General features: G+C 42.1%; 1 protein-coding gene across 2 annotated transcripts in view; it reads left to right on the top strand.

Annotated features, from left to right (window-relative positions):
- The window catches only part of grid1b (glutamate receptor, ionotropic, delta 1b), a 364,457-nt gene that overhangs the window by 15,649 nt on the left and 335,981 nt on the right, over positions 1–12,827 (top strand). For both annotated transcript variants that reach the window (XM_030097441.1, XM_030097440.1), the window contains exon 2: positions 7,303–7,458. In XM_030097441.1, coding sequence (XP_029953301.1) covers positions 7,303–7,458 — 156 coding nt within the window. The remainder of the gene's footprint in view (positions 1–7,302; positions 7,459–12,827) is intronic.

Raw genomic sequence — 12,827 nt, 5'->3', positions numbered from 1 at the left:
CTTCGTGTAAAAAAGTTAAAAGGTTAAATTAGTTGAAAGTTCACTGCAGAGTGAAAAAATAAAGGCTATCATAATATAGTAGTATAATACATTTTTTTTTATTAATTATTAGTTCATTTTGTGCATAACGTTACATTATTATTGGTAATATATCGATTAAAGCAACAAAAAAAAATCTGAAGAGCCGTTTGGGAGCCAAAAGAGCCGACTCTTTTTAGTGAGCCGAACTGAAAGAGTCGGTTCCCTAAAAAGAGCCGGAATTCCCATCACTAGTACCTCATCAGATCATATGTTAATATTGTCATCGGGCTGTTTCCCCCTAAAACATTCTTAAGCCTCCATAAATACTTTGGTGCTGCTTTATCTAAAAAAAAAAAAAAAAAAAAAAAAATTCTACATAAAGTGGTGGGAAAATGAGTTTAAATAAGTAATCATATAACCTTTCATTATTCACTTAAATATGATCAATCTGTCAGTTTCCCCTCACTTCACAGCGTCAGCTGCAGAGCCCTTCCTTGAATCCATTCCAGTTGTTCATATAGAGAACGACCACCTCACTGAGAATCCAGTCCAGGTTTTCCCTCTGACCGCACAGTCAGACGGTACCTGCAGGCGGCGGCGCCTTTGAAGCACAAACAGCCGAAGAAAACAGGATCAGGAGATTAACGGATGAAAGATGGATATAAGAAGGTTTTTCAAGAATGTAAGTATTGATAACCGCTAGTAGTAACAGCTAGTTAGCTCCAGCTAACAGCAGATAATCCCATGTAATTATTAAATGTTTCCATGTTTGACAAATTAAAACCTAGCTTGCGCATAATAAGCCAGGGTTGTCAAACTGTTTGGATCCAGGGACCTCTTACAGGGGGAACACTTTTCAAGGACTACTCATAATCCTCATGTTAATGAAACACAATCTGCCATTTGTAACCCTAAATGAATTATCTATGTTCTGAACGTTCAAACCGAATTATTTAAGATCTGCATAGTGGAAATGAACTTAACTAAATTAAACTCGAATAATGTCAATACAATTTAGATTATTTTAAACACAAGTAAAGTCTTATTGAAGTTCGAATTTCACTTAAAAACATTTAGAATCTTAAATTTACAGCTATTACAGCTTTCAGAACATGATCAGTGTTGTAATGTACATGTTATGTTCTAGTCAGGCAGGTCAGGGGGCAGCTCACATGGTCCAGTGGGGTCCTGCACTGAGAGCAGCTGCAGGAAGCGAGTGAGTTAACCAGGTAGGGTGTGCAGTGAGATGGTCTGTGCAGCACCTGTTAATCAAGTGTGGAGTTCTTAAGATTCACTTCATCTTCAAGTTAAACACTGTTACCAGTGACTCAGGCCTAATGAACAGAGTCTGTTTAACAACAAACGGCTCAAGACTTTCTGAAGTGGTTCAACACTTATTGACACTTCTGTAAACATACAGTACCAATACATTGTATTGGTATCATATCATGTCAATATTGATACGGTATTGTACCATATGAGTGTCGCATTGGTCTGAGCGTTACCGGCTGTGCCTTTCCCTGTAAGATCAGTTGTTGTGATTTTTCTGTGCAGTTCTGCACAGAAAGCACAGTTCTGCAGGTCACAGAGCTGAGACATCACTTATTGGGATGTTTAATTATGATAATAGCTCGGCGGTAGTCGCCGCGGGCCCGCTGCTTCTCGGGGACTGGGTGCGGGGGAGAATGTCGTCCAAAATCTAGCTTGCTATAAATCTCGCTGCTGTTGTGATGCATCGTGTTTTGCAACTTTTTAAACTTTCACATTATTCATTTCTCTTCAGATAACCTGGCACAGGATCAGAATAATTTACCGTATTTAAGCAAAGTGAAGACGGAGGCTAATTGCTCGTAACAGATCCGCTGCAGGGCTGCTAAAAGGAGCTTTTCCTACATTCACGATGAGAGGCTGAACAAAACGTTCACGTCTTCAAAGATGAAGAAGATCACCATGTTGCTTTATATAAAAAAATGTGGTGGAATGCTGGTCTCAGGCTTGGGATCATCTGTGAAGAACTTCCAGTACAAGGTCGCATTTGTAATGTCAGTTATTCAGAGACGTGTTTTTGGATGTAACGCTGAGGGAAAGACCTTGATAAGTGTTTTTTATTTTTTATTTATTTATTTTTTATACTGGCTCTGGATAAAACCTGGCCTAATGTTCCAAGACTGAAAGCAATTTGGACAGTCTGCTTGTGAAGTATGGGAAAAGGTTCAAAGAGGTTGCACTTCTATAGGCAATTAATTACAGGCCTGTTTTTGACTTAAACTTGAAAAATAAGCAGTTAAAGGAGTGTTTTTGAAGTTCGGACTGGTAAAATAGAGCTATATTAATCTTTAAATTGAAACTTTAAGATTTTTCTCGGAGCATATGAGATGAAAAATGTCAATTTTCACAAAACTAAACAGTTAGTGCAGACAAATACAACAATCTCAACATAAAGCCAAATTTAATGAAGCTTTCTGGTTCAAAATACAGCGAAATGTTCAGACTGTTGCATCATGCATGTTTGTACCAACTCACTCTGACAGCATAGCTTTGAGGCTAATTTAACATAAGTACAAACTGTGCACATGTGTAGGATCTGAAAGATGTACTGAGGACGGCGTCTGACAGACGTGCACAGATAACACACACTGTCCGCTTGGCACCTTCGCCTTCATGAATATAGATGATCAGGTTTATGTTCCAGATGGCAGAAAATACTTGGAGGAGTTCGTGCTCATGGACTGATGTAGTTGAGGAAGTCGAAAATGTTTGCATGTTGATGATGTCTAGTTTTGAGCAGTTTAAGAGACGTTTCCTCAGCTGGCTCCACCTGACTTTTAGTCGCTAACTTTATTCAAAGATATGTTGTTGACTCAAGTTCCATCTTTAATCTTTTTCCACCAAACTGGTTTCAGAGCTGGGAGCCGATGCAAGTGGTTCTGGTCACCTTTGTTTAAATGCAGGCTTGGGAAATCACATCGAAACTCAACGGATCTGTTTACATGAATGAGCAGGTTTTGAGTAAGTTGGGACCGAAGCGTCAGGCCTGCAGAGTCCACGGTGACGGAAAACCTAAAAGTTTTGGAAACGCCTCTTGTATCCACGTTCCACACGGGCATGAGGGCAGTTCAACGTATCGCCACTCATTAAACCCTTAACAGGAATGGATTTGCCTCCAAGAGGGCGATTAAAGGACGACGCATTGACCGGGCGAGCTGACGTCCGTCGATTACCTGGGTAATCAGAGACGGCAGAACGGAGTCGGACTCCAAATTTTGAAGCCGGCGAACAGAGGGGCACTTTGTGAATGGCGGTGAGTGTTTCTCTGTAGTAAAGATGACTGGCAGCCTCTTTATTTAACAGCGGGCAGAGCGGAGCCCGGTGTCCGTCGTTCTGACGGCGCAGCAGATTTGTCAGAGATGTAAATCATCTCTAATCAGATTCAGAGTCCTTGTTCTGGTGTCAGCGCATCACATCTGTGCCGCAGCCGAGGAGGAGGAGGAGGAGGAGGTGGTGGTGGAGGTTGGTGATTAAGACCAGCAGCTCGCCGTGTTCTTCCTCACCGAGAGCTTTTACAATCACGCTGATGGATTTTCAGATCAGACTCCGGCTCCCTCTTCCTCTCTTTAAGAGAAAGCAGATAGCAGTAAAAGCTGTGGCGGTGAATTGGAGTTGGGGAGAGACCGAGTGGCGCGTCGCAGAGCACCTCTGCTCGGCTGCTGCACCTCTGCTCGGCTGCTGCAACCCACTGTTACGACGTTGACACGACAACCGCTTGAAAGCAACTTTTTGAGTACCTCCCTCCCCCCCCCCAAAAAAAATTGAACTTTTTGAAAATGCTCAGACTCTTCCTCCGTGGAAACTGCACGAGCGTGAGCAGATGGACAACAACGTTTAACTCCAGAGCGTCATGATTCCCAGTCCATGTTCTCCTGGTCCTGGTCCATATTCTCTCCTGGACTTGGTCATTTTAAAGCTGACAGTGTGTGGTGGCATCACTAAAAACAAACAGCATGCTAACTTCATTTTCAGCATTTTTTTTTCAAAGGTTCGTTTCAGTTAAACGGACCTTGTTGTCAAAACGCTACCTTGTACATAAACGTGAATCTTTCCTGTAAGAAAATTGCGAAAATGATGCATTTTAACTGAAATCATCATTTAAATGGGGCCTTCCACATTTCAGAAAGGAGAGATGAACACATTGAGTTGATGGATCTTCGTGATGCTTTCACCCAGCGAGACTGAACACAGCAGCTACTCAGATTAGTAAATACATTTCAGTAGAATTTAAGGTACAATTCTCCACAATCCAGACCTGGAGTCAGTTTCTGCTTCTTTTTGTGCAGAAACACAAATTACACCAGCAAGAAGCATTTTACGAGATTACTAGATTTCTACCATGTGTTCATTTCTGGTACTTCATTTTGGTGCCCGCCTACATCGATGAACATTTATAATTAATTTTTTTCCCTCTATTCTATTTAATTTGACATATACTGCTTTAGGTTAACAAGATGCAGAATTTCACCTCCTCATTAATTTTTCCAATATTCCCACAGAACGTGCTTCTCATGTTTATTATGAACTTGATTATGAACGTGATTAAGAAACACATTTTCAAACGGCTCTGGTTGAAACGACACAACGCTTTAAAGGTAAATAATGTGACAATTCTATGAAAGTCAATTTTTATTGAGATTGAGAAACAGATTAATCACCTTAAATTGGGGAAAAAAAGAAAAGCAGCAATGTGATTAAATTAAATGGAACTTAAGGATGGAGACACCGATGTCTAGTCGTGAATTTAAATGACCACAAAAGGGTTGAAGGAAGTTTCAGAATTACATATAAAAAATGTAATTCCCAGAACTGCCGTCAGTCAGAAAATATGGTTACATGTGAAGGAAATATTTATTCATGTTTTCACTGTTGATGGGATAAAATGTGAGTATGAGGAGGAGGAAGAGGAAGGGTGACTAGAATAACTAGAAAGGTTAAATTACTGATTTAAATAAAATATTCTTGCATATTTAGTTTAATAATAAAAAAACAAAAAAATTATGTAGAGACAAAAGGTTGAAATAAAATGTGAAATTGTTAAAAACTATTTAGAATGAGACAGAACAGAAATTAAAGAGGAAATCCTGAGAATGTATTGTTATGAAGACACTTTCACAAATGATAATCGACTTGAGAATAAAGTCTAATGAATGATCGTGGCACAGTGCCGCAGTGGTTGAAGCTGTTTGTTCCTCCATAAAAACAATGACTTGACATTTCCAAGCGTGAATCCTGAAGGTCGAGTTATTGAATCTGCGAACGAGCAAAAGACGGAGCCTGAAATGGAGAAGTTTGGTTTAAGATGCAGAAATCAAAGTTTTTGACCTTTTTGGAGGAAAAATAACAAAAAGACAACAAGAGAAAGACGTTCACTCAGAGCAGAAAGAACAAATCAACCATTTAGAACGAACTAAAGAATCTTCATCTGATCAGATCCTCCTTCTCCTCTTCCTCATTAATTAAAGGCAATCTCTTCTCAGCAGCTGTGAGGAGCAGCAATATAAACCTCACCTTTTCTCCCTCGTCTTCGTCTGACAGGTGCAGCAGGACTAATTGAAACCTTCAAACAGATGATTGATTGATCACCAGCTGATCCCCCCCCCACCCCAAATCCCTCCCTGTCGGAGGTTTTAGTTAATTGTGCGTGACAGCGAGTCGGGGCAGGCGGTCCGACCTCGTGTCCCGCTGGAATCGGACTCTGGGAGAAGAGAATCTGAGGCGCTGATGAAGATTTCGACGCGTTTCTGCGGTTTTCCTCTGTAGCCAATTCAGATTTTACTGAAACTGAAACACTGATTTCACCCATCAGGCTGGATTCATGCCGTTCTCTAAAAGCTAGCGTCTCATTGGCTGCTGTCTTGAACAGCTGCAGGGCTTTTATCCAATCACAAGCCAGGATTTAGTCTGTGGCCTCTCCAGCACAATTTAATACATTTTTAAATTCTTCTGTTTTATTATATACAATTTATTATTGCACATTAATATCTTTATTGGTTTCTGTTTTTATGGATTTAATTTCTTGAATGCATTTTTAAGGACTTTACGACCTCGCCCAAAAGGAGCTGGGACTGGCTCCAGACCCCCGCGACCCTGAAGGGCGAGCGGCTTGGAAAATGAATGAATGAATATTAACAAATTTTGAACTTTTCCAGTAGTTATGGACTGTTTCTGGACTTGATTATTTGTAGTTCTTGATATTTTAAATATTCCCTCATACTAACATATCTCATTTTTTGTAGATTTAGATTAGAACAATATAAGTTTTCCCCTTTTCTCCATATCGGCGATATTTTCTGAATATTGTCTCCATCTGATGAAGATGGGTTTTACCTGGATGTACCGTATGTTTGATGCGTCATCTGAAATAATGACCGACCGCAGGCTCGCCTGGACGTCTTTGTTGGTTTCTGATGTGTAAGTGGGAGCTTCCAGCCTTTCATTAAAGCGAAGAGGCTCTGATGAAAGATGAAGCTTCTGCATGATGAGGATGACGATGGTGATGTTGCCATGGCGATCCCAGCCATGATTACAGGTCCCTTCAGATCGTGAGCGGACCGGGACTCGGTTTGATCTCCTCCTGTGAATAACGTCTCAGGATTCATGAGAAAGTCGTGTTGGGATTTTTTTTTTTTTTTTTCTTTTGGTGGCAGAGCTGTTTGAAAAGCTCTTTTAAGTTCATGTTAAAGATTTCCTGCGGAAATAGTCGAGCTCCTCTCACACTTATCTCCACAAAAATAACACCCGGTCACAACTTTCACATCATTTCCGAGCTGTGACTCCGTACACTGACCACAAAGCATGATGGGAAACTGCAAAGAGTCTCTGTAAGCTAAAATGTTTTTACTCTTAAGTTGTTTCCTATCTTTACAGTTTGTTGAGTTAGAAAGGAAAATGGTTAAAAAACAGGAAGTAAACTAAGAAGTACAACCCATTATTGGTGTGGTAGGAAAATGAAGTGAAGAACTGGAAGGAGGAAAAAGTAAATAAGTTGACAGTGAGACCAGAAGGAAGTAAAGTTGGGGAATCGAATGGGGGCGAAAAATAGAAAAGGATGAGAGAAATCAAATGAAACGGCGAGACGCAAATGAGGAAGTGAAATTGGGAAGTAAACAAAGAAAAGATTAAAATGGGAAAGTTATTTAAGGATGAAGTGAGAAAGGAAACCAGAGAAGAAGGAAAGAGAAACAGTGGATCGTCTGGGTGAGTGGGCTTCCTGTTTGTGTCCACCTGCAGGAGCGATATTCGAGGAGAACGCGTTGCGGGATGACGAGGTGTTCCAGCTCGCCGTGTCGGACCTCAGTCTGAGCGACGACATCCTGCAGAGCGAGAAGATCACGCACTCCATCAAACTCATCGAGCCCAACAACCCGTTCCAGGCGGTGCAGGAAGGTAAGGACCTCTGTCTCTGGGTGTGTGTCGTGGGCGTTCCTCTTCGTCTTCCCTGGACTGTTAAGCTTTAGATGTTTGCTGCTGCTGTTTCCTCACAGCTAATGACCCGGCGGTCTGTGCTGTTTAAATCCCGAACTGTTCGCCTCCCGCTGCTCTTTCACTCTTTCTCTGAGCTTGTCTTCATTCTCTCCTGGCTCATAATGTACCCGGGCCACCAGGGGGCAGGAGCGAGCCCTGCTTCACCTCTCCTGGCTGTTTTGTTTCATGCAGATAAAGCTGTGATTTGCTATTGTTTTTGTGTATTTGCTGATTTATTCTGTTTGGTTAACACTGAGAGTCATTGTATAATAAAAAAATATATATATATTTTTAATGGTAATTCTGTAAAGAACCAGCTAGAGGGGAGTGTTGAGCTATGATTGCCTGTAATGTTGAAATATGTATAGTTTCAACTCCATTTTTGCATTTATACTTGCTGGTTTGCAGAGATAGTTCAGAGGCAGCATGGAGCTCCAATGTTAATCTATTCTACGTTGAAGCAGCTAGGGGGCAGCGTTGAGCCCTGATCTGCTGTCAATCAGTGCAGGTTTTCTCTGGTCTAGTCTCTGACTAGGAAATAGGGGGCAGCGTTGAAACCTAAATTCATTTCATGCAACCGTGAATTGTGATTTTTCCTAATATTCCTTTTATTAACTGCTGCTTCATCGAGGGTGGGGGCGGGGGCAGCTCGGGGGCGTCGCCTGGAAAAAGAGCTGACAGACTGTATTCAGTGGATTTTTGATCTGCTGAACGTGTTAATGCTCACCCTGCTGACAAAGACTGCGTCGGTGTTGATGGCTGAGGACGATTGTGTGTCTGCACAGAGAGGAGAGGATGATGAGGGTGATAATGGGGATGTAACGGCCACTGATAATGGTGGCGGATGAATAGATGTTTTCATGGTGCACACAGCGATGTGAAAATTGGGACATGAAAGAAAACAAAGCATTAATGTATGAAATGGTAATGACTGTGCGCCGTGGTAAAGACCTGGGACATTCTCTAATGCTGCTAAATGATTGTTCTTCTGTTCGAAATCAGACACATGCACACACACATATGTATGATGTATACACAAATACTTAGCATCTTCATCTTCCGCCTCTGATCGCCTCAGCCAATATTTAGCTGCCTGAACAAACCTGCACAGCTGGAGGCCACAGAGCGAACAAGAAAACAGAAATGTGTTTGTTTTCATGGAGCGAGCTTCGGTCAAGCTGCAGTGTTCATGTGATTCCATGTTCGTGCTCTGGATGGCAGCAGCGAGTCACTGAATACAGAGTTAAAGGTGCTCATTACACCATCTTGTGGTGAAAAGTAGTACTGCGAAAGTGTTGCTGCCTGTTTTTGTTGTTTTGTTTCCAAACAGATTTTTTCTTTTCTTTTTAGGTTATGATTTAGAAAAAGGAGTTTTTAAATATTTTTCCAATGTGGTTTGAAGCTTTGCACATCATAAATGTTGAAATTCATTCATTTATTGATTCTTTGCCATGTTTCACCACGCAAGAAGAGAAAATGTTCAGAGTGTGTGAGATGAAGAGCACACAGTAAAAACTCTCCTCCTGGGGCTAATGGGCCCATTAAAGCAGCGACGGGGAGTGTGACGGGATCAATAGCGTGTTGACTCTTCACACTTCTGTCAGACCCGTAAAGAATACGACTTCTTGTGGAGGAGCGTGACGGGCTTCTCCACGCCATCATTACCAGGCGTGTATGTGTTGATTAAAGCTGAGAGGATGAGCTCACGGAGGCTTCCTATTGGCTCATCTGCTGCAAACCCTCACTTTTCTGACGTTCATTCGGTATTTTTGGATCTGAAACGGTTAATGCAGGAAGTACAGCTTTCAGTGTGATTAGTTTTTATTTCTAACACTCGACGGGAGAAAGTGTAGATTGGAATCATGTTCATTTGCTGTATTTGTGATAGAAATATTGCTGTAATAACTGATAATATTGCTACTTAGCAGAAAGAAATACAGACAAAGTAATGCTTATGTAGCATGTTGTACCCAAATACATGATGCTAATGCTATTTAGCTGAGATAAACAGAGGAAGTATGCTGAAGTGATGCACAAGTTACTGAACATGGTCACTTCCTCCACGAAAAGGTAGAGAGCAGCTGCAGGAGTGACAAGCGAACAGTTTATCACGTGCTAACGTCATCATAAAGAGAATAAACACACACACTGTGCAGCGGCAGTGAAGCCGGAGCCATTAACATTAATGGAGCCATTTGTGTTCCTGTGCATTTTAATTAGCCGGATGCGCGGCTCCGGTAAAGGTCGTGGAGTTTAAGTCCTGCGTGCGGACGAGACGGCGAGTCTGATCCACGTGAACCGGGAGGGCGGCCTTCCGCTCTCCGTTACTGACGACGCAAACTGCCTTAATTAGCCCTCATTTCGTTTGTTGGTCCGCCCGACGCTCTCGACCTTCACAGGTCACGGCAGGCGGTGGACGTATACGGAGGATTTCTCTGGTGAGATAAACTTTATCTGAAGCGAGGTCAAACAGCACAGGTACTGTACCGGTCGCCTTGATTTCTTTTACTCTGACAAATTCCTGAAATTGCACCTCAGCTGACCTCAGACTCGAACCAAAATGTGGTGGATGTAATGTGCCATCAGCATGGGATTCAAACATACAATGTGATAGTGCTAACCGCTGCATCACTGTGCCTTACGTGCCTTACTGTGCCTAGACGTTCAGACAGTGCAGAGTGGAACTTCAGTGCCGTTTCCCGTCCGTCCTGCGCTCGTGGCTGCTTTTAGTGGAAGGCGCTTTGTGACCCACACAGAGCGCACGCTGATTAAATAAAGCTCAGCCGAGTGGAGCTGCCGCTGTTTGTCATGCGGGCGGCGTCACGGTTTGAGTCCAGACGGATACTGGAAGAGGTGAGATCGAGGAGGAGGAGGAGGAGGAGGAAGAGGAGAGAGGAGGAGAGCGAGGAGTTAGGAGCGGCAGACTGGAGGGAGAATAAATTGGGAGGAGAAAGATGGATAATAGGGGGTTAGTTTGAGAAATAGTGTTGGTCAGGTGTGTGTGTGTGTGTGTGTGTGTGTGTGTGTGTGTGTGTGTGTGTGTGTGTGTGTGTGTGTGTGTGTGTGTGTGCAGTTTTACATAATCGGTCTGTAAGTAAACGGTGTGTGTGTGTGTGTTGATTATTGCCCAGCTGCTTTCTTACTCGCCTTGACCTTTCTCAGAGCTCCCATGATCCTCGGTCCTCAGAGGCTCCGCTGACAGCCCGGCCTGTAGTGGATTATGGGTAATGAGAGAAGGATTCACACCCGTGTGTGTGTATGTGTGTGTGTGTGTGTGTGTTTGTGTGTGTGTGGTGGCTGTTTTATTTTCACTCTGTCACTTTTCCTTCATTCAGTCCTTGTAACTTGTGTTTGTTTCTATATTTAAAGTAAAGAAAAAAAAAAAAAACAAAGCGCCTAATGAGGACGATGTGAAAATAAAAGGTTAGTCAACAGTTCATGAAGACATATTTATTCCACAGCTAACTCCGTCTCCAACGAGGTGCCGAGCGATGTGCTCTCAACATCAATAAGTAGCTGCAATCAGTAAATAACAGTGGGATTTCAGGGCTGCTCGCTGATACGTTGTTTTTTTAAAATGTGCCGGTGTATGAAATACGCTCACCTGCACTTTATTCATTCGAGAGGAAAAAAAAAAGTCCAATTTGGTGTTAAATCGACCACATTTTCAACAACCGATTGAACAAACTCACACTCATGATCACAAAGAAGAAGCTGTCATCATGGAGGAGATTTGCTGTAGTTTATTTTCCGCACTCCACTTTAAAATGAGCCTGTTATGTAGGATTCCTCATTTTTGTATTTCCCCAAACTGCAATCAGAAGCCTATAATATTCCGCTTTCTTCTTTTTCTCTTTGTTGTACAAGCAGGGCGACAATCATTTTGCTGAGATGGCCTTGAACGCATCTTTATGATTATCAAACTCCGAACATCCACACTTGTGACTGTCTGAATATATCTCTTAAAAAAAAAAAAAAAAAAAAAAAAAAATCAGCTTATGAAACATATTTCCTGCAGTTTGAGATGTCCATGAATGCATCTTCATAAATCAGCAACAAATTATTGATTTTGGTGGTGTGTTCAAGGACTGCTCAACCTGTGGGAAAACATTGCATAAACATGTATGTAAACAACCGAATCCAAGATTTTCCAACGGTCTGAAATGTCCTTGAATAATTTTCAGAAATCACCGGATGTAAGGATGTCTGCATTTTTCTTCAGTCTAAACTGTTCTCGAACACCAACAAAGCTTTTTAAAGTTCTGGGATCACCCGGGACCTGCACCCCTTCCCCCCGCTCCACCCCGACCCGCCGCCTCGCCATGCGGATATTATGTGATGAACTTTCCAGCGCCGCTCGCTAATTCTTTAACTGGCTTTTCAATTCAAACAAATTAGTCTAATTGTCTTCTTATGATCCCGTCCGGCTCAGCTCAATAGCTGTGTAATGAGAGGAGAAATGAGTTGGAATGTGATGCTTCATTTTCTCTCACTTCCTCTTTACTTCCTTATTCCTCTCTCCTGTCTCGTCCAGTCTTTAATCTTCCACTTTATGGTCCTTTTTGTCTTTTTTTTTTTTTTTTTTTTTTTCTCCCCACCCCTGAAAACTTTCCTGCTCCTCTAATTACTTTCTTTTTTTAATTTCAACTCTCCTTCTTAGTTTCAGTCCTGCTTTGATCATTTTATTTTTGGATTTTTCTTCTAATTTCTTGACACTTTTTATCTGGTTTTCCTCTAATAGTTTGCATATCCTTGATGTATGCGTTCATCTTCTTGTTCTGTCTTATAAAAAGCTGTTTTTGGCCGAAGGGTTTTTGAAGCAAAGACACGTTTCAGTGCGATTTTGTCGAAGCATCTTTAGTTAAAGCTACAAAAGACTTGAACGTAAATCGGTTATTGTTGCCAATGAAGCAAATAAATAGAGATCCACTTATAGAACATTTTTTTCAGATGATTTCACTGTGTGTGTGAGAAGGAGTCTGGAAGCAGCATTCTAGTGTTATTAAGGCAGCTGGGAACTAGGAACCAGGTCAGTAAAACCAGTATCTCATTCAGAAATGTGTCTAAACGCCGGCCCACCAAGGCTGAAGTCTGCCGTTTGACTCAGACGTTGCTGTCAGACTTGATTGAGGCCGTTCTCTTCATCTTTTATCCAGTTGTGATTCTTGCAGACGCGTCTCCGAGGCGTCCCAGAAGTGGCTCGCCGCTCGCCTCCCCTCTAAAAATACGGGAGCCGGGTCTATTTTTGACAGCAGCCACTTCCAGCCGCACTGAACCGGAACTCGAGTCGG

This window comes from Salarias fasciatus, chromosome 8 (assembly GCF_902148845.1).
Source record: "Salarias fasciatus chromosome 8, fSalaFa1.1, whole genome shotgun sequence".
Classification (NCBI taxonomy): Eukaryota; Metazoa; Chordata; class Actinopteri; order Blenniiformes; family Blenniidae; genus Salarias; species Salarias fasciatus.
The sequence above is the reverse complement of the archived record's forward strand: the minus strand, read 5'-3'. Positions and strand labels throughout refer to the sequence as shown.